At 43.9% G+C, this 25,861-nt stretch overlaps 1 protein-coding gene and 1 non-coding gene across 2 annotated transcripts in view; one reads left to right on the plus strand and one right to left on the minus strand.

The window, feature by feature from the left end:
• The window catches only part of LOC144486379 (granulocyte colony-stimulating factor receptor-like), a 274,469-nt gene that overhangs the window by 12,571 nt on the left and 236,037 nt on the right, over positions 1-25,861 (minus strand). Inside the window, exons 13-14 of the mRNA XM_078204416.1 lie at positions 19,375-19,515; positions 3,129-3,225 (exon numbers count right to left, since the gene is read on the minus strand). Of these exons, the coding sequence (XP_078060542.1) occupies positions 3,129-3,225; positions 19,375-19,515 (238 nt within the window). The remainder of the gene's footprint in view (positions 1-3,128; positions 3,226-19,374; positions 19,516-25,861) is intronic.
• Positions 23,346-23,418, plus strand: trnav-aac (transfer RNA valine (anticodon AAC)). Its single transcript has one exon. It is a non-coding gene; the product is annotated as a tRNA-Val (tRNA).

A 25,861-nucleotide genomic window follows, 5' to 3' on the forward strand; every position in this document is an offset into this window, starting at 1 on the left:
TTTAAAACTAGAGGGCATAGATTTAAGGTGAGAGGGGAGAGATACAAAAGTGTCCAGAGGGGCAATTTTTTCACACAGAGGGTGGTGAGTGTCTGGAACAAGCTGCCAGAGGTAGTAGTAGAGGCGGGTACAATTTTATCTTTTAAAAAGCATTTAGAAATCATAGAAATCATAGAAACCCTACAGTGCAGAAGGAGGCCATTCGGCCCATCGAGTCTGCACCGACCACAATCCCACCCAGGCCCTACCCCCACATATTTTAACCGCTAATCCCTCTAACCTACGCATTTTAGGATTCTAAGGGGCAATTTTTAACCGGGCCAATCAACCTAACCCGCACATCTTTGGATGGGTACGATGGGTATAGAGGGATATGGGCCAAATGTAGGCAATTGGGATTAGCTTAGGAGTTTCATGGACAAGTTGGGCCGAAGGGCCTGTTTCCATGCTGTAAACCTCTATGACCTCTATCTGATAGCCAGCACCAAAATGAGAGCCCAGATTTTCGGCGCCCTTCCAGGCAAGTCCCAAGGCTGAGAGGGCAGAATTTGATTTGATTTATTATTGTCACATCTATTCGCATACAGTGAAAAGTATTGTTTCTTGTGCGCTATACAGACAAAACAAGTTAGAATGTAACTGGTGACAACTTTGTATTGGATGTAATGTGACCAATGGGAACAAAATGTAAGGGTCAGCTGACCCAATAAACCATGGAACCAATTACAGAGTGATGTAATAGTCAGCTGATTCACTACAAATAAGGAACTATGGAGAATTGTGGGTAGTTTGGAGTGGCACAGTGTGAGGTTCCAAGTTTGGAGTAATTATGTTTCTTTATTAAACTCTTTCTTTGATTTATAAGTTGGAGTAAGTTTTGTTGTATTTTCATTAGTTGCATTTTGAAGTGTTCTTTCTGAAGAAACAAAACATCCCATTCCGGAGAAGGAAAGGAGAGAGTGCAGAATGTAGTGTTACAGTCATAGCTCGGGTGTAGAGAAAGATCAACTTACTGCAAGGTAGGTTCAAAAGTCTGATGGCAGCAGGGAAGAAGCTGTTTTTGAGTCGGTTGGTACATGACCTCAGACTTTTGTATCTTTTTCCCGATAAAAGAAAGTGGGAGAGAGTATGTCCGGGGTCTGTGGGGTCCTTAATTATATCATATTTGTTTCTCAATTCTACTGAGATGCAATCTGTCTTATCTTCTCTTTGTAACACTGAAACTGTTGCCTAGTCGGTACGACATCCCACTTCCTTTTTGGCCTTCCATAACTTTTTCTAAGAACTACCCTATTGAATATTAAATGTTCAACCTCACTTTTGAGTCCACTTTTCCACTATTACCACTGTGATTTTCTAGGATGGCTATTTCTCTGTATAGCTCATCAACCTTAATCATCACACTGTGTGCCTCCAAGTATATCATCCCTCTAACAGATTTCCAAGCCAATAATGTGAACCCACTTCTCTTAACGCTCATCTCTATCCCTCCTGAAAATCTTGTAACTAGGAATGTTGACCTGCCATTGCTGCTTTTCTTTCGGCCATGTTTCAGTGCCTCTGTCATAGATCATAGAAAACCTACAGTGCAGAAGGAGGCCATTCGGCCCATCGAGTCTGCACCGACCACAATCCCTCCCAGGCCCTACCCCACATATTTACCTGCTAATCCCTCTAACCTACGCATCTCAGGACTCTAAGGGGCAATTTTTAACCGGGCCAATCAACCTAACCCGCACATCTTTGGACTGTGGGAGGAAACCGGAGCACCCGGAGAAAACCCACGCAGACACGAGGAGAATGTGCAAACTCCACACAGACAGTGACCCGAGCCGGGAATCGAACCCAGGACCCTGGAGCTGTGAAGCAGCAGTGCTAACCACTGTGCTACCGTGCCGCCCCGTGTCCTATTCACTTGACATGTTGCGCTGTAAGTGACTACCACTAAGAACTAAACATTTTCTGTCCTTGTGTCCCTTTGCTTTCTATACTTGTTTAGTAATTTCCTGCCTTCCATTTTCATCTTTGAGAACTATTTTGAATGTATGCTAAGCTGACCAGTTAGTTTAAACCCTTTGCTTCTGTCCCAGCAAACCTGCCCAGGCTAATATTGATTCCCATCCTGGTTAGGTGCAACCCATCTGTCTTGTATAGGTCCCACATCCCCAAGAAAATGTCCCAGTATCCCATGAAACCAAAACTCTCTTGCAACATCTGTTCAGCCCTCAGCCATCTATTCCATATCCATGTTCTATAATTGAAATCAATAGTTGTGGGGATACAATTGATTAGTGTTATCGTTTCTCTTTCATAGGAAGAATTTAAGATACTGGGACATGAGTATAGTTACAGCAAGTCTATTCCATACTCCCTCATTCGATATTTCCTGTGTTCCATACTCACTAGTGCATAGAATTGGGACCCTTGTTAATTTCTTTCCAACTCCCTAAAACTTTCATGCTTTCCTCTTTTTCCCCATGTTATTGGGACAAAAATAGACCATAACCTTTGATTGGTGGCAGAATATTTTGAGAAGAAAGAATGAATAGTCAGTGTGTCTGTCGACTGCCAAACTGATAAGAGGAAGGAGATATGTAAGAACAAAGAAAATTACAGCACAGGAACAGGCCCTTCGGCCCTCCAAGTCTGCAGTGACCACGCTGCCCGACTTAACTAAAACCCCCTATCCTTCCGGGGACCATATCTCTCTATTCCCATCCTATTCATGTACTTGTCAAGATGCCCCTTAAAAGTCACTATCGTATCCGCTTCTACTACCTCCCCCGGCAACGAGTTCCAGGCACCCACTACTCTGTGTACATCTCCTAAAGAACAAAGAAAATTACAGCACAGGAACAGGCCCTTTGGTGCCCAAAGGAGACCTCAGGAAGGTCCCCTTTGGGATTGTTAAAATGAGGCATGTATGTGTGTAAAAAGTGGATAAAATCACTTGAATTGTCAGCCCATTGGAACTATCATAAAGGCAAGGTAAAGCTGCTTTCGTCCAGATGACCGTAAGTGGAGGGCGCTGCTATAGATGACATGTAGTTTCCTTTTTCACATTCACTGTGTTATTGAAATCCTACTGAACATTATTGGTACTTATTGCAGGGAATTGAGATCCTTACATTCTTCGACGAAGAAAATACATCAAAAGCAGAACGGCTGGCAATAAGAGGAGAAGAGGGGAGAGCCACTTAAGGATGGCCAGTGTGTTCCCATCATCTGTATGAAAAAAACAAAGATAATTACTGAAGTGAAGTCATAGAAAACTGTCAAGAACCTTCAGAGAGAAACTCATGACCGTGACTCTGTCTCTCATCCTGGAACCTGACCTTTCACTCAGATGGAGAGGCTCTCTGTCTGTGGAGGACTGAATCTGGCCCCCACCTTCTGCATTGGGATGGATGGGTTCAAGTTTTAACTAGTATTTCTGTTGTTCATGGATACAACATCACATGTTGAAGTACTGCTGTCTTACAGCTGATCTGATTTTGCATCGTCCAAAACAAGGCTTCTGGATTTCGGTGCAGGTAAATGAAACTCTAAAGTTAGCAGAATTATTTGGAGAATCATTGAATCCCTACAGTGCTGAAGGAGGCCATTCGGCCAATCGGGTCTGCACCGAATTTTGCCCAGGCTTACCATGCAACCCCATATATTTACCCTGCTAATCCCCCTAACCTATATATCCTGGGACACGAAGGGGCAATTTAGCATAGCCAATCAAACTAACCTGCACATCTTTGGAGAGGCAAAGTACCTCTTCTATAGGCCCTGGGAAACCTGGGGAGAGGTTTGGTGCCCTCTCGGAGCAGGAAGGTCCCTTTTGGGATTGTTAAAATGAGGCATGTATGTGTGTAAAAAGTGGATAAGATCACTTGAATTGTCAGCCCATTGGAACTATCATAAAGGTAAGGTAAAGCTGCTGTCGTCCAGATGACCATAGGCTTCTCTCCCCTTTTGAGGGGCGGGGGGGGGAGCTGACTGATAGTGATTTAACCTAAGGATCACCATGCCTCAGACAAAGGGCAAGATTGAGAAGGCAGGGCCTTCATGAATAACCTCAGCCAGTATGGGAATTGAACCCACACTGTTGGCGCCGCGCTGCATCACAAGCAAGCCATCCAGCCAACTGAGCTAAAATGTCATAAGGACCTGTCAAAGACACATGCCAAACTGTCAATGAATTTAAATCTCCAGCCTTTTAAATATTTTTATACATATAAAAAAGCAAGAGGATTGGCCCACTCAAGGACAGGGGAGGAAATCTATGTGTGGAGCCAGAGGAAATGGGCGAGGTATTAAATGAGTACTTTGCGTCAGTATTCACCAAAGAGAAGGACTTGGTGGATGATGAGTCTGTGGAAGTGTGTGTAGATAGTTTGAGTCATGTTGAGATCAAAAAAGGAGGTGGTATTGGCGGTCTTGAGAAACATTAAGGTAGACAAGTCCCCAGGGTCTGATGGGATATACCCCAGAACACTGAGAGGCGCAAGAGAGGAAATTGCTGGGGCCTTGAAAGAAATATTTGTATCCTCACTGGCTACAGGGTAGGCCATGATGTGGAGATGCCGGCGTTGGACTGGGGTAAGCACAGTAAGAAGTCTCACAACACCAGGTTAAAGTCCAACAGGTTTATTTGACAGCACTAGCTTTCGGAGAAGCTTTCGGAGCTCACTCACCTGAGGAAGGAGCTTGGGGCTCCGAAAGCTAGTGCTGCCAAATAAACCTGTTGGACTTTAACCTGGTGTTGTGAGACTTCCTTCAGGGGAGGTCCCAGAGGATTGGAGAATAGCCAATGTTGTTCCTTTGTTTAAGAAGGGTAGCAAGAATAATCCAAGTAATTACAAGCCGGTGAACCTTACGTCAGTGGTAGGGAAATTATTGGAGAGAATTCTTCGAGACAGGATTTAGTCCCAATTGACAATAAATGGACGTATTAGCAAGAGGCAACATGGTTTTGTGAACGGGAGGTAATGTCTCACGAACTTGATTGAGTTTTTCGAGAAGGTGTCCTCAAGAGAAGGTTGAGAACTGCACAGAAATTAAAAAGAGCACATTAAGTAGTAAAGGCAGTGTCAGTAATCCTAGTATCAGACCGATCGGGCAAAAGCAGAGCCGAGAGCAAGGGAAGTCCAGATTAAACTGCATTTATTTCAATGCAAGAGACCTGACCGGCAAGGCAGATGAACTCAGGGCATGGATGGGTACGTGGGACTGGGATATTATAGCAATTACTGAAATATGGCTAAGGGAGGGACAGGACTGGAAGCTCAATGTTCCAGGGTACAGATGCTATAGGAAAGATAGAACAGGAGGTAAGAGAGGAGGGGGAGTTACACTTTTGATTAGGGAAAACATCACAGCAGTACTGAGAGGGGATATATCTGAGGGTTCGCCTACTGAATCTATATGGGTAGAACTGAGAAATAAGAAGGGGAAAATCACTTTGATAGGGTTGTACTATAGGCCCCCAAATCATCAGTGGGATATTGAGGAGCAAATATGTAAGGAGATTACAGATAGCGCCAAGAAAAATAGGGTGGGAACAGTAGGGGATTTTAACTTTCCCAACATTGACTGGGACAGCCATTGTATTAGAGGGTTGGATGGAGAGAAATTTGTGTATTCAGGAGAAATTTCTCAAAAGAACAAAGAAAATTTCACTACAGGAACAGGCCCTTTGGCCTTCCAAGCGTGCATTGACCATGCTGCCCGACTTAACTAAAACCCCCTACCCTTCCGGGCACCATATCCCTCTATTCCCATCCTATTCACATATTTGTCCCTTAAAACTCACTATCGTATCTGCTTCCACTACCTCCCCCGGCAGCGAGTTCCAGGCACCCACCACCCTCTGTTTTAAAAAAAAAACTTGCCTCGTACATCTCCTTTAAACCTTGCCCCTCGCACCTTAAATCTATGCCCCCTAGTAATTGACTCCTCAACCCTGGGTTAAAGCTTCTGACTATCCACTCTGTCCATGCCCCTCATAATCTTGTAGACTTCTATCTGGTCGCCCCTCAACCTCTGTTGTTCCAGTGAGAAGAACCAAGTTTCTCCAACCTCTCCTCATAGCTAATGCCTTCCATACCAGGCAACATCCTGGTAAGTCTTTTCTGTACCCTCTCCAAAGCCTCCACATCCTTCTGGTAGTGTGGTGACCAGAATTGAACACTATGTTCCAAATGTGGCCTAACTAAGGTTCTATAAAGCTGCAGCATGACTTGCCAATTTTTAAACTCAATGCCCTGGCCGATGAAGGCAAGCATGCGTATGCCTTCTTGACTACCTTCTCCACCTGCATTGCCACTTTCAGTGACCTGTGTACCTGACCCCTCTGCCTGTCAATACTCTTAAGGGTTCTGCCATTTACTGTATATTTCCTATCTTTATTAGACCTTCCAAAATGCATTACCTCACCTTTGTTCTCATTCAGTATGTGGATGGCCTGACTAGAAAGGGGTCAAAACGTGACCTCCTCTTGGGAAATAGGTAAGGGCAGGTGACAGAAGTGTTAGTGAGGGATAACTTTGGGAGCAGTGACCATAATTCTATTAGTTTTAAGATAGCTGTGGAGAATGATTGATAGGTCTGGCCCAAAAGTTAAAATTCTAAACTGGGGCAAGACCAATTTTGATGGTATCAGGCATCAAAATTCCTCCAATTCAAAAGTTATTTGGAGGAGTCTGTGGGAAGGCAAAGGGACGTCTGGTAAGTGGGAGGCTTTCACCCACCAGGGTTCAGGGTAAACGCATTCCTCTTAGAATGAAGGGCAAGGCTGGTAGAAGTAGAGAACCCTGGATGACATGGGATATTGAGGCCCTGGTCAAGAAGAAGAAGGAGGCACATGACATGCCTAGGTAGCTGGGATCAAGTGAATCTCTTGAAGAGTATAGGGGGTGTAGGAGTAGAGTTAAGAGAGAAATCAGGAGGGCAAAATGGGGACACAAGATTGTTTTGGCAGATAAGGCAAAGGAGAATCCAAAGAGCTTCTACAAATAAAGGCCAAAAGAGTAACTAGGGAGAGAGTAGGGCTGCTTAAGGATCAACAAAGTCATCTATGTGCGGATTCACAAGAGATGGGTGAGATCCTAAATTAATATTTCTCATCAGTATTTAGGGAACTTAGAGAAATAAATAGTGATGTCATGAGGAGTGTACATATTACAGAGAAGGAGATGCTGGAAGTCTTAAAGCGCATCAAGGTAGATAAATCCCTGGGACCTGATGAAATGTATCCCAGCACATTGTGGGAGGCTAGGGAGGAAATTACGTGTCCCCTAGCAGAGATATTTGAATCATCGATAGTCACAGGTGAGGTGCCTGAAGATTGGAGGGTGGCAAATGTTGTGCCTTTGTTTAAAAAGGGCTGCAGGGAAAAGCTGGGGAACTGCGGCCATCAAACTTTTGAATGGACTTACCTTGCATTAAGTTGATCTTTCTCTACATCCTAGCTATAATTGTAACACCACATTCTGCACTCTCTCATTTCCTTCCCTACGGTACGGTATGTTTTGTCTGTATAGCGCAAGAAACAATACTTTTCACGATGACATGTGCCAATAATAAATCAAATCAAAATCATTCAACTTGTCCAAATCACACTAAAGCATCTCTGCATCCTCCTCATAGCTCACCCGCCCACCCAGCTTTGTGTCATCTGCAAATTTGGAAATATTACATTTAGTTCTATCATCTAAAAATGAATATATATATAGTGAATAGCTGGGGGTCCCAACACTGATCCTTGCAGTACTCCACTATTGCCATTTGGAAAAAGACCCTCAGTGTTTCCTGTCTTTTTTTAATTCATTCGTGGGACATGCTGGCTGGCCAGCATTTATTGCCCATCCCTAGTTGCCCCTGGAGGGCAGTTGAGAGTCAACCACATTGCTGTGGCTCTGCAGTCACATTTAGGCTAGAACCAGGTAAGGGCGGCCTTCCCTAAAAGCCATTAGTGAACCAGATGGGTTTTTCCGACAATCGACAATGATTTCACGGTCATCAGTAGATCCTTAATTCTAGATATTTTTTACTGAATTCAAATTCCACCATCTGCCATGGCGGGATTTGAACCCAGGTTCCCCAGAAGATTAGCTGAGTTTCTGGATTAATAATCTAGTGATAATACCACTAGACCATCGCGTCTCCTGGTCTGCCAACCAGTTTTCTGTTCATCTGAATACACTACCCCCAATCCCATGAGCTATTATTTTACACACTAATCTCTTAAATGGGACTTTGTTGAAAGCCTTCTGAAAGTCCAAATAAACCACATTTACTGACTCCCCTCATCAACTCTACTAGTTACATCCTTGAAGAATTCCAGTAGATTTGTCAAGTATGATTTCCTTTTCATAAATCCATGCTGACTCTGTACGATCCAGCCACTGTTTTCTAAGTGCTCTGCTATTAAATCTTCGGTAATAAATTCTAGAATTTTCCCCACTACCGACATCGGGCTTACTGATCGATAATTCCCTGTTTTCTCTCTACCGCCCTTTTTAAATAATGGGGTTACATTAGCTACCCTCCAATCTATAGGATCTGTTCTGGAATCTATAGAATCTTGGAAGATAACCACCAATGCATCCAATATTTCGAGGGCCACTTCCTTAAGTACTCTGGGATGTAGATTATCAGGCCCTGTGGATTTATCAGCCTTCAATCCCAACAATTTCCCCAACACCATTTCTCAACTAATACAGAATTCCTTCAGTTCCTCCCTCTCACTAAACCCTGTGTTCCCCAACATTTCTAGTATCTCATTTGTTTCCTCCTTTGTGAAGACAGAACCAAAGCATGCATTTAGTTGGTCAGCCATTTCTTTGTTCCCCATTATAAATCCCTCTGTTTCTGACTGTAAAGGATCTATATTTGTCTTCACCAATCTTTTTCTCTTCACATACGAATAGAAAATTTTATAGTCAGTTTTTATGTTCCTTGCAAACTCACTCTTGAATCCTATTGTCCCCTTCTTAATCAACTCTTGGTTCTCCTTTGCTAAATTCTAAATTGCTCCTAATCCTCAGGTCGTTAAGTCCAGGCAACTGAAAACAGATGGAGCTCTGGAGGAATACAGAGAGAGTAGGAAAGAACTCAAACGGGGAGTTAGAAGGGCAAAAAGAGGTCACGAGATGTTCTTGGCAGGCAGGATTAAGGAGAATCCTAAGGCATTCTATCCATACGTTAGGAACAAAAGAGTTGTCAGGGAGAAAATCGGACCTCTCAGGTTAGGCCACATTTGGAGTACCGCGTCCAGTTCTGGTCGCCGCACTACCAGAAGGACGTGGAGGCATTGGAGAGAGTGCAGAGAAGGTTTACCAGGATGTTGCCTGGTATGGAGGGTCTTAGCTATGAGGAGAGATTGGGTAGACTGGGGTTGTTCTCCTTTGAAAGACGGAGAATGAGGGGAGATCTAATAGAGGTATACAAGATTATGAAGGGTATAGATAGGGTGAACAGTGGGAAGCTTTTTCCCAGGTCGGAGGTGACGATCACGAGAGGTCACGGGCTCAAGGTGAGAGGGGCGAAGTATAACTCAGACATCAGAGGGACGTTTTTTACACAGAGGGTGGTGGGGGCCTGGAATGCGCTGCCAAGTAGGGTGGTGGAGGCGGGCACGCTGACATCGTTTAAGACTTACCTGGATAGTCACATGAGCAGCCTGGGAATGGAGGGATACAAACGATTGGTCTTGTTGGACCAAGGAGCGGCACAGGCTTGGAGGGCCGAAGGGCCTGTTTCCTGTGCTGTACTGTTCTTTGTTCTTTGTGTGTTGATTTTTTTCTGGCCAATTTGTATGCGTCTTCTTTGGATCTAATACAATCTCTAATTTCCCTTGTGAGCCATGGTTTGGACACATTTCCAGTTTTATTTTTGCAACAGACAGGAATAAACAATTGTTGCAGTTCACCCATGTGCTCTTTGAATGTTTGCCATTGCCTATCCACCGTCATCCCTTGAAATAACATTTCCCAATCCACCATAGCCAACTTATGCCTCATAACATCATAGTTTCCTTTATTTAGATTAAGGAGTTGAATCTAAGTCAGCATGGCTTTGTGAGTGGAAAATCATGTCGCACAAATTTGATTTGATTTTTTTGAAGGGGTAACCAAGAAGGTAGATGAGGGCAGTGCAGTTGATGTTGTCTACATGGACTTTAGCAAGGCCTTTGACAAGGTACCACATGGTAGGTTGTTGCATAAAGTTAAATCTCATGGGATCCAGGGTGAGGTAGCTAAATGGCTACAAAATTGGCTTGATGACAGAAGCCAGAGGGTGATCGTAGAGGGATGTTTTTCAAACTGGAGGCCTGTGACCAGCGGTGTGCCTCAAGAATCAGTGCTGGGTCCACTGTTATTTGTCATTTATATTAATGATTTGGATGAAAATATAGGAGGCATGGTTAATAAGTTTGCAGATGACACCAAGATTGGTGGCATAGTGGACAGTGAAGAAGGTTATCTCGGATTGCAACAGGATCTTGATCAATTGGGCCAGTGGACTGACGAATGGCAGATGGAGTTTAATTTCGATAAATGCGAGGTGATGCATTTTGGTAGATTGAACCAGGACTTACTCTGTTAACGGTAGGGTGTTGGGGAGAGTTACAGAACAAATTGATCTAGGGGTACATATTCATAACTCCTTGAAAGTGGAGTCACAGGTGGATAGAGTGGTGAAGAAGGCATTCAGCATGCTTGGTTTCATTGGTCAGAACATTGAATACAGGAGTTGGGACATCTCATTGAAGTTGTACAAGACATTGGTAAGGCCACACTTGGAATACTGTGTACAATTCTGGTCACCCTATTTATAGAAAGGATATTATTAAACTAGAAAGAGTGCAGAAAAGATTTGCTGGGATGCTACCAGGACTTGATGGTTTGAGTTATAAGGAGAGGCTGGATAGACTGGGACTTTTTTCTCTGGAACATAGAAGGCTGAGGGGTGATCTTATAGAGGTCTATAAAATAATGAGGGGCATATATCAGCTAGATCGTCAATATCTTTTCCCAAAGGTAGGGATGTCTAAAACTAGAAGGCATAGGTTTAAGGTGAGAGGGGAGAGATACAAAAGTGTCCAGAGGGGCAATCTTTTCACACAGAGGGTGGGGAGTGTCTGGAACAAACTGCCAGAGGCAGTAGTCGAGGCGGGGCACAATTTTGTGTTTTAAAAAGCATTTAGACAGTTACATGGGTATGGAGGGATATGGGCCAAATGCATGCAATTGGGACTAGCTTAGGGGTTTAAAAAAAAGGGCAGCATGGACAAGTTGGGCCGAAGGGCATGTTTCCATGCTGTAAACCTCTATGACTCTACCTCAGAATCAACTACGTCACTCTCCATCTTGATGAAGAATTCTATCATATTGTGGTTGCTCATCCCCAAGGGTGTCGCACAACTAGATTGCTAATTATTCCTTTCTAATTACACAATATCCAGTCTAGCATGGCAAGTTCTTTAATTGGTTCCTCAGCATATTGGTCCAGAACACCATCCTGTATACACTCCAGAAATTTCTTCTTTATGATGTTGTTACTAATTTGATTTGCCCAATCGATATGCAGATTAAAGTCACCCATAATTACAGATGTTCCTTTATCACAAGCATCTCTGATTTCCTCTTTAATGCCATTCCCAACATCACCACTACAGTTTTGGGGTCTATATACAATCCCTAATAATGTATTTTGCCCCTTAGTGTTTCTTAGCTCTACCCATACAGAATCCACATTGTCGGAGCTAATATCCTTCCTCAGTATGGTGTTAATTTCCACTTTAACCAGCAATGCAACTCCACTGCTTTTTCCTTTTTGTCTGTCCTTCTTCAATACTTGTAGCCAGGGATGTTGAAATCCCTGCTTATTCAGGGGCTTTTAAACCAAACTATGTTAGTTTAAAATAGCGACCATGATGCCTTACAACAAAGGTATTACAATGTGCCTCCTACATATATATTATGAAGGTACTGTCTATTAAACACAGTATAATCAATAGTAGTGAATTGTTCACAAATATTGTAATTTTACAATGTAGTTTTGAATGCCTTGTAGGCTTCCAGCCAAGGAGGCCTGCTCTAAAAGCATAATGGGAAAAAGTAGAAGCAGACAGGTTACATAGAACCTAATCAGTGAAACGCTTTGAACAATCTTGCAACTGATCGTGGTATGAATAGGAGGATTTAATTGCTAATTAGAATGAATAGGAGCATTTCATTCCTTACTGTTGGCCTCTCTAGAGGGGCTATGATGATAAGGTATAGAATGACTCCCTTTCGGTTTCCATAGTCAAGTGGCAAGGGGGAACCTTGAACATGTCAGACATGCATAGGTAAGCAGGGGGAAAGATTTCCCTAAATGTGGATTACCACAATGTAAATTTGCCCAGAGGTACTAAACCAGAAATGTGTGTGTTTGCATTCAAATGTTAATCAGATGCAATTTTGGCAAAGCAGTGTATGAGAGCTCCTTCCACCCACTTACGTTAAAGCTATGAAGTGACCTGGCTGTTATACAACAGCATCTTGCAGGATGGCTCAAGGGTGCACAGGTTCTCAGATGCAGCACTTGGTGAAAAAGGTCCAGAGTAGGAGGAATGTTTCACAATGGGAAACAATGCTAGGCAGCAGGGGGAAAGATTTCCAGGTCCAGTTAACCAATGGGTGCCTAATTATGCTAAGGGGCAGAACGCTGTTGGCCGAGGTAAATAGTGTGTATTAATATAATTGAATCATCCAGTTTGGGCGACAGGTGGGGCGGGGAATATGAATCTTCGAAAATAGTATATCAGAAGTGTTCACGTGATGTAATTCCAGAGAGAGGGGCCTTCACCAGTCTTTTTCTCTTCACATATTACTTGCGGCATAGGTTGAGAGTGAGAGGGGGAAAGTTTAAAAGAGATGTAAGGGGCAACTTTTTCACACAGAGGGTGGTGAATGCCTGAAGGAGGTGGTGGCAGCAGATTCTATAACAGTGTTCAAGAGGCATCTGGATAGATACATGAATAGGCAGCAAATAGAGGGATATGGACCATGTAGAGGCAAGAAAATATTAGATTAGAGAGGCATCTGTGTTGGTACAGATGGGCCAAAGGGCCTGTTCTTGTGCTGTATATATTATAGATATAGAAACCTTTGCAGTCAGTTTTTATGTTTTCTGCAAGCTTACTCTCATATTCTATTTTCCCCTTCCGAATCAAACCCTTTGTCCTTCTTTGCTGGATTTTAAATTTCTGTAAGAAGTTTAACAACACCAGGTTAAAGTCCAACAGGTTTATTTGGTAGCAAAAGCCACACAAGCTTTCGGAGCTGCAAGCCCCTTCTTCAGGTGAGTGGGAATTCTGTTCACAAACAGAGCATATAAAGACACAAACTCAATTTACATGAATAATGGTTGGAATGCGAATACTTACAACTAATCAAGTCTTTAAGAAACAAAACAATGTGAGTGGAGAGAGCATCAAGACAGGCTAAAAAGATGTGTATTGTCTCCAGACAAGACAGCCAGTGAAACTCTGTGGGGGTTACAGATAGTGTGACATGAACCCAATATCCCGGTTGAGGCCGTCCTCGTGTGTGCGGAACTTGGCTATCAGTTTCTGCTCAGCGACTCTGCGCCGTCATGTGTCGCGAAGGCCACCTTGGAGAACGCTTACCCGAATATCAGAGGCCGAATGCCCGTGACCGCTGAAGTGCTCCCCAACAGGAAGAGAACAGTCTTGCCTGGTGATTGTCGAGCGGTGTTCATTCATCCGTTGTCGCAGCGTCTGCATAGTTTCCCCAATGTACCATGCCTCGGGACATCCTTTCTTGCAGCGTATCAGGAAGACAACGTTGGCCGAGTTGCAAGAGTATGTACCGTGTACCTGGTGGATGGTGTTCTCACGTTGTCTACCTGATACGCTGCAAGAAAGGATGTCCCGAGGCATGGTACATTGGGGAAACTATGCAGATGCTGCGACAACGGATGAATGAACACCGCTCGACAATCACCAGGCAAGACTGTCCTCTTCCTGTTGGGGAGCACTTCAGCGGTCACGGGCATTCGGCCTCTGATATTCGGGTAAGCGTTCTCCAAGGCGGCCTTCGCGACACACGACGGCGCAGAATGGCTGAGCAGAAACTGATAACCAAGTTCCGCACACACGAGGACGGCCTCAACCGGGATATTGGCTTCATGTCACACTATCTGTAACCCCCACAGAGTTTCACTGGCTGTCTTGTCTGGAGACAATACACATCTTTTTAGCCTGTCTTGATGCTCTCTCCACTCACGTTGTTTTGTTTCTTAAAGACTTGATTAGTTGTAAGTATTCGCATTCCAACCATTATTCATGTAAATTGAGTCTGTGTTTTTATATGCTCTGTTTGTGAACAGAATTCCCACTCACCTGAAGAAGGGGCTTGCAGCTCCGAAAGCTTGTGTGGCTTTTGCTACCAAATAAACCTGTTGGACTTTAACCTGGTGTTGCTAAACTTCTTACTGTGTTTACCCCAGTCCAACGCCGGCATCTCCACATTTTAAATTTCTCCCAGTCCTCAGGTTTGTTGCTTTTTTGGGCCATTTCTATGCCTCCTCTTTGGCTTTAACACTATCCCTGATTTCCCTTGTTACATAAGAACATAAGAAATAGGAGCAGGAGTAGGCCATCTAGCCCCTCGAGCCTGCCCCGCCATTCAACAAGATCATGGCTGATCTGACGTGGATCAGTACCACTTACCCGCCTGATCCCCATAACCCTTAATTCCCTTACCGATCAGGAATCCATCCATCCGCGCTTTAAACATATTCAGCGAGGTAGCCTCCACCACCTCAGTGGGCAGAGAATTCCAGAGATTCACCACCCTCTGGGAGAAGAAGTTCCTCCTCAACTCTGTCTTAAACTGACCCCCCTTTATTTTGAGGCTGTGTCCTCTAGTTTTAACTTCCTTACTAAGTGGAAAGAATCTCTCCGCCTCCACCCTATCCAGCCCCCGCATTATCTTATAAGTCTCCATAAGATCCCCCCTCATCCTTCTAAACTCCAACGAGTACAAACCCAATCTCCTCAGCCTCTCCTCATAATCCAAACCCCTCATCTCCGGTATCAACCTGGTGAACCTTCTCTGCACTCCCTCCAATGCCAATACATCCTTCCTCATATAAGGGGACCAATACTGCACACAGTATTCCAGCTGCGGCCTCACCAATGCCCTGTACAGGTGCATCAAGACATCCCTGCTTTTATATTCCATCCCCCTCGCAATATAGCCATGGATGATCCATCTTCCCCATTTTACTCTCATGCCAGACAGGGATGGGTGGCACGGTAGCACAGTGGGGGTTAGCACTGCTGCTTCACAGCTCCAGGGACCTGGGTTCGATTCCCGGCTTGGGTCACTGTCTGTGTGGAGTTTGCACATTCTCCTCATGTCTGCGTGGGTTTCCTCCGGGTGCTCCGGTTTCCTCCCACAGTCCAAAGATGTGCGGGTTAGGTTGATTGGCCATGCCAAAATTGCCCCTTAGTGTCCTGGGATGCGTAGGTTAGAGGGATTAGTGGGTAAATATGTAGGGATATGGGGGTAGGGCCTGGGTGGGATTGTGATCGGTGCAGAATCGATGGGCTGAATGGCCTCTTTCTGTACTGTAGGGTTTCTATGATTCTATGTTTTACCATAAGACCAGTTGCTGAAGTTCATCCATGTGTTCTTTAAATGTCTGCCATTGCCTTTCCACTGTCAATCCCTTAAGTATCCTTTGCCAGTTTATCCTAGCCAATGCACATCTCATACCATCAAAGGTAGCTTTCCTCAAGTTCAGGACCCTAGTCTTGGACTTAACTGTGTCACTCTCCATCTTAATGAAGAATTCGACCATATTATGGTCACTCTTCACCAAAGGATCTCGCACCACAAGGTTGCCAATTAATCCTCTCTTATTACACAATACCCAGTCTAGGATGGCCTGCTCTCTTGTTGGTTCCTCGACATATTGGTTGCGAAAACCATACCTTATACATTCCAAGAAATCCTCCTCCATCGCATTGATACCAGTTTGGTGAGCCCAATCAATATGCAGATTGAAGTCACCCATAATAACTGCTGTACCCTTACTGCACGCATCTCTAATTTCCTGCTTGAGGCCATCCCCAACCTCGTTACTACTGTTTGGTGGTCTGTACACAAATCCCACTAATATTTTTGTCCTTTGGCGTTCCGCAGCTCCACCCACACAGATTCCACATCGTGCAGGCTAATGTCCTTCCTTACTATTGAATTAATCTCCTCTTTAACCAGCAATAGTACTCCACCCCTCTTTCCTTTCCATCTACCTTTCCTGAATATGGAACACCCTTGGATATTGAGTTCCTATCCCTGGTCACCCTGGAGCCAGGTCTCCATGATTCCAATTACATCATATCTGTTAATGACTCTCGATGCAGTTAATTCATCCACCTTATTACAAATGCTCCTTGCATTGAGACACAGAACCTTCAGGCTTGTTATTTTTTTGCATTTATTGCCTTCTTAGAATTATGATGTACTGTGGCCCTTTTTGATTTTTGTCTTTGGCTTCTCTGCCTTCCACTTTTCCTCTTACTGCCTTTTGTTTCTGCCCCCACTTTACTTCCCTCTGACATCCTGCATTGGTTCCCATCCCCCATATTAGTTTAAACCCTCCCCAACAGACTAGTTCAGTCTGTCCAGTCGAGTCCAGGTCCTGCTATTTTTCACTGAGGCCTTGTTTGATTCTGATCCTTGGTTTCTCTGCCTAACACTATTCTTATTGCCCTTTCTGTTTTTGGTTTATGTCCTTGATTCCCCCTCCTCTGACTCCTTGCATTGGTTCCCATCCCCCTGACATTTCAATTTATACTTTCCTCAACCACTCCCCCTCGGACATCAGTCTCGATCCTGATCAAGTGTAACCGGTCCCAATGTCCCAGGGGGTGGCACGGTAGCACAGTGGTTAGCACTGCTGCTTCACAGCTCCAGGGACCTGGGTTCGATTCCCGGCTTGGGTCACTGTCTTTGTGGAGTTTGCACATTCTCCTCGTGTCTGCGTGGGTTTCCTCCGGGTGCTCCGGTTTCCTCCCACAGTCCAAAGATGTGTGGGTTAGGTTGATTGGCCATGCTAAAAATTGCCCTTAGTGTCCTGAGATGCGTAGATTAGAGGGATTAGTGGGTAAATATGTAGGGATATGGGGGTAGGGCCTGGGTGGGATTGTGGTCGGTGCAGACTCGATGGGCCGAATGGCCTCTTTCTGTACTGTAGGGTTTCTATGATTTCTATGAATCTGACACCATCTCTTCAGCCACGTATTCATCCGATATATCTTGTTGTTTCTACTGTCTTACACGTGGCACTGGTAGTAATCATGAGATCACTACCTTTAAGGCCTGACTTCTCAACTTACAATACTAAATTGTGGTACATTCCTAAAAATGAGCAAGCATATTCTGTTCTGGAAAGTTTTTACACTAACCAGTTAAATTCTGATTGCTCTTAGCCTATCTTTTAATTTGATAAAATTTGTGCATCTTAGCAGCAGAATATGTATTATAGAAATCATAGAAACCCTACAGTGCAGAAAGAGGCCATTCGGCCCATCGAGTCTGCACCGACCACAATCCCACCCAGGCCCTACCCCCACATATTTACCCGCTAATCCCTCTAACCTACGCATCCCAGGACACTGACACACTGTAATATAGACTGTAACATTTCTGAAACACTAATGTAGATTGTAACATTAATAAGACACTGTAATGTAAACTGTAACATTTAAGCAACACTAATGCAGACCTTAACATAAGAACATAAGAACTAGGAGCAGGAGTAGGCCATTTGACCCCTCGAGCCTGCTCTGCCATTCAATAAGATCATGGCTGATCTTTTTATGAACTCAGCTCCACTTCCCCGCCTGCTCACCATAACCCTTAATTCCTTTACTGTTCAAATATTTATCTATCCTTGCCTTAAAGACATTCAATGAGGTAGCCTCAACTGCTTCACTGGGCAGGGAATTCCACAGATTCACAACCCTTTGTGTGAAGACATTCCTCCTCAACTCAATCCTAAATCTGCTTCCCCTTATTTTGAGGCCATGCCCCCTAGTTCTAGTTTCACCCGCCAGTGGAAACAACCTCCCTGCTTCTATGTTATCTCTTCCCTTCATAATCTTATATGTTTCTATAAAATCTATCCTCATTCTTCTGAATTCCAATGAGTATAGACCCAGTCTCCTCAGTCTCTCCTCACAAGCCAACCCTCTCAACTCTGGAATCAACCGAGTGAATCTCCTCTGCACCCCCTCCAGTGCCAGTATATCCTTTCTCAAGTAAGGAGACCAAAACTGTACATAGTACTCCAGGTGTGGCCTCACCAGCACCTTATACAGCTGCAACATAACCTTTCTGTTTTTAAATTCCATCCCTCCAGCAATGAAGGACAAAATTCCATTAGCCTTCTTAATTACCTGCTGCACCTGCAAACCAACTTTTTGTGATTCCTGCACAAGGACACCCAGAACCCTCTGCACAGCAGCATGCTGCAATTTCTTTTGCCATTTAAACCATTTAAACATTAATGAAACACAGTGATGTAGACTGTAATGTTAATAAAACACTGTATTGTAAACTGTAACATTTCTGAAACACTAATGTAGACTGTAACATGAATGAAACACTAATGTGGACTGTAACATTATTGAAACACTGTAATGTAGACTGTAACATGAATGAAACGCTGTTATGTAGACTGTAACATGAATGAAATACTGTAATGTAGTCTGTAACATGAATGAAATACTGTAATGTAGCCTGAAACGTTAATGAAATACTGTAATGTAGCCTGTAACATGAAATACTGTAATGTAGACTGTAATATTAATGAAATACTGTAATGTAGCCTGTAACATTAATGAAATACTGTAATGTAGACTGTAATATTAATGAAACACTAATGTAGACTGTAACATTAATGAAACACTGTAATGTAGACTGTAACATTAATGAAACACTGTCATATATAGTGTAACATTAATGAAACACTAATGTACACTGTAACATTAATGAAACACTGTAATGTAGACTAACATTAATGAAATACTGTGATGTAGACTGTAATATTAATGAAACACTAATATAGACTGTAACATTAATGAAACATGAATGTACACTGTAACATTAATGAAACACTGTAACATAGAGTGTAACATTAATGAAACACTGTAATGTAGCCTCTAACATTTCTGAAACACTAATGTAGACTGTAACATTAATGTAACACTGTAATGTGGACTGTAACATTAATGGAATGCTGTAATGTAGACTGTAACATTTAAACTGTTGTTTATTTTGTACAATAATTGATACTTACCATATTTCCTAGTGGTGAGGTTCAAGACTGAACCATTTGTCCCGCCTGCATCTGTCGTTGCCATGACTTGCACCATGTAATCAGTAGCAGCCAGAAGACCAGTTAGTGTATATCTCCTTTCTGACACATTAGTCACAATATCTAAACGTATCAAATGAAGCAAAAGTGTGTAAAGTCATGGACATGTGGCAAATCTCAGCTGAAAGAAACCTAACAACAAAAAGGTAGAGGAATACATATTTCTGAATATATATATATATATATATACATATAATATATATATATCTGAAAGAAATATCTATATATATATATATCTGAAATAAATTGATATTCATTGGACTTTGGGAGAAGCAACAGTAAAAACTGACTAAATGACTTATTTTGAGCTTATTCCCCCCAAGATTTAGAAGTTTCACCCCACATTTCACCAGGAAAAACAAGGCTGCTCATCAAATGCAATCCTGTTGTCAGGAGAAACATTTAAAGCACAATTTAGCAAATTCTTAAGGACTGTAGCATTCCACTGAAGAATTGTTCCTCCAGTGTGAATGTATAATTTCAATCTGATTTCATATATGCACACTTTTTAAAATGTAATGTTATCATGAACAGTATGAGGATTTTGCAGTCTTTATAAGAAAATATGAGAATAGTGAACTGTCACATCATTTCAACAAAATAATGGAATATGGAACTGGTCAGAGCAATAAAATCATTGATTTATTTGTGCAGGAATTCTAATCCCACTAAATGAGCCTTTCACCCCATTCCAATACTTTCCCTCCAGCTGGAGTCACCCACCCCAGACTCTGAGCCACTTTTCATCTTTTATTCAGAACTGTTGATGTGGCACCAGGCAACTTAATTTCTCTGCTCCACTCAGTTACTCAAATCTGTCTCCCTCTGAACTTGCTGCTCTCTTGTTCTCTCAGGTTCAACCCAGACATTGTTATCAAACATGCTGACAAGGCCAGTGTCTGGTGTATTGCTCTTCACCTTTGTGACTGTACTGTGCCTTTAAGAATTGTATTTTAATCATGTTTCTCTTCAGAATGATTTAGCAGTCCCTGGGATTTTAACCGTGGGTCAAAATCCATGATTTGGTTTTGCTTTCAGAAGCTGCTTGAAGCTGAGAGAAACAATCGTGTTTTCCCCCTCTCTGGAATCTGAAAACTGCTAGCTTTGGATTTCTGTCCATACAAAGCTGAAAGTCCAGCATCATGTCAGCATACTTGCTTTTCATGCTAAGTCTGATGAAAGAAGTATATTTGTGGGATTTTGCTTTACCTTGGAACAACAAAAGGAAGAATCATGCGAAAGCATGTTTACAAGGACAAGCGTTGTCCCAACAGCCAGATCCACAGAATCCTTACAGTGCAAAGAACAAAGAACAGTACAGCACAGGAAACAGGCCCTTCGGCCCTCCAAGCCTGTGCCGCTCATTGGTCCAACTAGACCATTCGTTTGTATCCCTCCATTCCCAGACTGCTCATGTGACTATCCAGGTAAGTCTTAAACGATGCCAGCGTGTCTGCCTCCACCACCCTACTTGGCAGTGCATTCCAGGCCCCCACCACTCTGTGTAAAAAACGTCCCTCTGATATCTGAGTTATACCTCGCCCCTCTCACCTTGAGCCTGTGGCCCCTCGTGATCGTCACCTCCGACCTGGGAAAAAGCTTCCCACTGTTCACCCTATCTATACCCTTCATAATTTTGTACACCTCTATTAGGTCTCCCCTCATTCTCCGTCTTTCCAGGGAGAACAAGCCCAGTTTACCCAATCTCTCCTCATAGCTAAGACCCTCCATACTAGGCAACATCCTGGTAAACCTTCTCTGCACTCTCTCTAAAGCCTCCACGTCCTTCTGGTAGTGTGGCGACCAGAACTGGACGCAGTACTCCAAATGTGGCCTAACCAGCGTTCTATACAGCTGCATCATCAGACTCCAGCTTTTATATTCTATACCCCATCCTATAAAGGCAAGCATACCATATGCCTTCTTCACCACCTTCTCCACCCGTGTTGCCACCTTCAAGGATTTGTGGACTTGCATACCGAGGTCCCTCTGTGTTTCTATACTCTTGATGACTCTGCCATTTATTGTATAACTCCCCCTACATTAGTTCTTCCAAAATGCATCACTTCACATTTATCCGGATTAAATTCCATCTGCCATTTCTCCGCCCAATTTTCCAGCCTATCTATATCCTGCTGTATTGTCCGACAATGTTCATCGCTATCCGCAGGAGGCCATTCAGCCCATCAGGTCTGCACCGACTCTCTGACACAGCATCTTACCCAGGTCCTCTCCTCCCTGTCCCCATAACTCTGCGCATTTATCATGACCAATTCCCATAACCTGCACATCTTTGGAGTGTGGGAGGAAACCGGAGCACCGGAGGAAACCCACGCTGACACGGAGAGAATGTGCAAACTCCACACTGTCATACAAGGCCAGATTTGAACCCAGGTCCCTGGTGCTGTGAGGCAGCAGTATTAACTACTGTGCCACCATGCTGTCTGAAGCCATGTTGCCATCAGGAAACATTGTTGATGATCGAGTCAGCCTGTGACAGGCAAGTCTATCATCCCCATGGAAATGGGTGAAACTAACTTACCAGTACCTGAGGAGATGCCTGTCTAGTGGTTTCCACAGAAAGCATTCCATAGAGTCAAAGAATTAAAGGCCCTTCGATCCATTGTGTCTGCACAAACAATAACAACCACTAAAATCGTACTAATCCCATTTTCCTGTACTTGTCCCATATCCTTGAAAGTAATGATGTTTCAGGTGCTCACCCAAATACTTTTTAAAGGTTGGAAGGCCTCCACTATCTTCCCAGGCAGTGCATTTCAGATTCCTACCACCCTTTGAGTGGAAAAAAATTCTTAAATCCTCTGAATCTTCTGCCCCTTATCCTAAAACTATGCTCCTCCTGATTGACCCCTCAACCAAGGGAAACAGCTGCTGCCTATTCATCCTGTCTATACCCCTCACAATCTTATACACCTCAATCATGTCCCCTTTCAGCCTTCTCCGCTCTAGATGGAACAATCCAAGTCTATCTGGTCTCTCCTGATAGCAGTTGTCTCTGTATGTGGGAACTCTGGTATTCTGAAAAGCAGAGCACTGCTTAGAGAATGGGAAGTTTAACAATTGGTCTTAAATCTGGTGAATTGTATTATTTTGGATTGTATTCCGCCTACTGATGCACCCATTTCACCCTCATGTCTCCCCTCAGCCTTCTCTGCTCTAGAGAAAACAATCCAAGCCGATCCATTCTCTCCTTATAGCTCAAACGCTCCATCCCAGGCAACATCCTGGTCAATCTCCTCTCTACCCTCTCTAGTGCATTCACATCTTTACTATAGTGAGGTGATCAGAACTGCACACAGTACTCCAGCTGTGGCCCAACCAACATTCTGTACAACTACAACATTACCTCCTTGCTGTTCTGTTGTAGACTTTCCCACAACAAGGAGCGATTCCCAATCAACTTTGGCCAGATCATGCCTTATATTAATAGAACATAGAACATTACAGTGCAGTACAGGCCCTTCGGCCCACGATATTGCGCCGACCAGTGAAACCAATCTAAAGCCCATCTAACCTACACTATTCCAATATCATCCATATGTTTATCCAATGACCATTTCAATGCCCTTAATATTGGCGGGTCCACTACTGCTGCAGGCAGGGCATTCCACACCCTTACCACTCTCTGAGTGAAAAACCTACCTCCGACATCTGTCCTATATCTATCACCCCTCAATTTAAAGCTATGTCCCCTTGTGCTAGCTATCACCATCCGAGGAAAAAGGCTCTCACTATCCACCCTGTCTAATCCTCAGATCATCTTGTATGCCTCTATTAAGTCACCTCTTAACCTTCTTCTGTCTAACGAAAACAACCTCAAGTCCCTCAGCCTTTCCTCATAAAACCTTTCACCATACCAGGCAACATCAGTTGTTTCTGTAGTGTAGTGGTTATCACGTTCGCCTAACACGCGAAAGGTCCCCGGTTCGAAACCGGGCAGAAACATTAATTTTTTGGGGCGGCACGGTAGCACAGTGGTTAGCACTGCTGCTTCACAGCTCCAGGGTCCTGGGTTCGATTCCCGGCTCGGGTCACTGTCTGTGTGGAGTTTGCACATTCTCCTCGTGTCTGCGTGGGTTTCCTCCGGGTGCTCCGGTTTCCTCCCACAGTCCAAAGATGTGCGGGTTAGGTTGATTGGCCAGGTTAAAAATTGTCCCTTAGAGTCCTGGGATGCGTAGGTTAGAGGGATTAGCGGGTAAAAATGTGTGGGGGTAGGGCCTGGGTGGGATTGTGGTCGGTGCAGACTCGATGGGCCGAATGGCCTCCTTCTGCACTGTAGGTTTTCTATGTATCTATGTATCCTGGTAAATCTCCTCTGCACCCTTTCCAATGCTTCCACATCCTTCCTATGATCAGAACTGTACGCAATACTCCAAGTGTGGCCGCTCCAGAGTTTTGTACAGCTGCAACATGACCTCCTGGCTCCGAAACTCAATCCCTCTACCAATAAAAGCTAACATTCCGTATGCCTTCTTAACAACCCTATCACCCTGGGTGCCAACTTTCAGGGATCTATGCACATGGACACCGAGATCTCTCTGTTCATCCACACTACCAAGTATCTTACCATTTGCCCAGTACTCTATAATCCTGTTACTCCTTCCAAAGTGAATCACCTCACACTTTTCCGCATTGAACTCGATTTGCCATCTCTCAGCCCAGCTCTGCAGCTTATCTATGTCCCTCTGTAACCTGCAACAACCTTCCGCACTGTCCACGACTCCACCGACTTTAGTGTCATCCACAAATTTACTAACCCATCCTTCTACACCCTCATCCAGGTCATTTATAAAAATGACAAACAGCAGTGGCCCCAAAACAGATCCTTGCGGTACACCACTAGTAACTGAACACCAGGATGAACATTTCCCATCAACCACCACCCTCTGTCTTCTTACAGCTGGCCAATTTCTGATCCAAACCGCTAAATCACCCTCAATCCCATGCCTCCGTATTTTCTGCAATAGCCTACCATGGGGAACCTTATCAAACGCTTTACTGAAATCCATATACACCACATCAACTGCTTTACCCTCATCCACCTCTTTGGTCACCTTCTCAAAAAACTCAATAAGGTTTGTGAGGCACGACCTACCCTTCACAAAACCGTGCTGACTATCCCAAATCAAATTATCCCTTTCTAGATGATTAGAAATCCTATCTCTTATAATCCTTTCCAAACCTTTGCCCACAACAGAAATAAGACTCACTGGTCTATAATTACCAGGTTTGTCTCCAGTCCCCTTCTTGAACAAGGGGACAACATTTGCTATCATAGAAATCATAGAAACCGTACAGTGCAGAAGGAGGCCATTCGGTCCATCGAGTCTGCACTGACCACAATCCCACCCAGGCCCTACCCCCATATCCACCCGCTAATCCCTCTAACCTATGCATCTCAGGACTCTAAGGGGCAATTTTTAGCATGGCCAATCAACCTAACCCGCACATCTTTAGACTGTGGGAGGAAACCGGAACACCCAGAGGAAACCCACGCAGACACGAGGAGAATGTGCAAACTCCACACAGACAGTGACCCAAGCCGGGTATCGAACCCAGGTCCCTGGAACTGTGAAGCAGCAGTGCTAACCACTGTGCTACCGTGGCACCCATAATCCTCCAGTCTTGCCGTGCTACCCACTATCCTCCAGTCTTCTGGCACTATTCCTGTAGACAATGACGACATAAAGATCAAAGCCAAAGGCTCTGCAATCTCCTCCCTAGCCTCCCAGAGAATCCTAGGATAAATCCCATCCGGCCCAGGGAACTTAACTATTTTCACACTTTCCAGAATTGCTAACACCTCCTCCTTATGAACCTCAATCCTGTCCAGTCCAATAGCCTGTATCTCAGTATTCTCCTTGACAACATTGTCTTTTTCCTGCGTGAATACTGTCGAAAAATATTCATTTAGTGCCTCTCCTATCTCTTCGGACTCCACGCACAACTTCCCACGACTGTCCTTGACTGGCCCTAATCTTACCCTAATCGTTCTTTTATTCCTGACATACCTATAGAAAGCTTTAGGGTTTTCCTTGATCCTACCTGCCAAAGACTTCTCATGTCCCCTCCTGGCTCTCCTTAACTCTCTCTTTAGGTCCTGGCTAACTTGTAACTCTCAAGCGCCCTAACTGAGCCTTCATGTTTCATCTTTACATAAATCTCCTTCTTCCTCTTCACAAGAAATTCAACGTCTTTTGTAAACCACGGTTCCCTCGCTTGACCACTTCCTCCCTGCCTGACAGGTACATACTTATCAAGGACGCGCAGTAGCTGTTCCTTGAACAAGCTCCACATTTCAATTGTGCCCATCCCCTGCAGTTTCCTTCCCCAACCTATGCATTCTAAATCTCGCCTAATCGCATCATAATTTCCTTTCCCCCAGCTA

The sequence above is a fragment of the Mustelus asterias genome, unplaced genomic scaffold (assembly GCF_964213995.1).
Source record: "Mustelus asterias unplaced genomic scaffold, sMusAst1.hap1.1 HAP1_SCAFFOLD_327, whole genome shotgun sequence".
Taxonomy (NCBI): domain Eukaryota; kingdom Metazoa; phylum Chordata; class Chondrichthyes; order Carcharhiniformes; family Triakidae; genus Mustelus; species Mustelus asterias.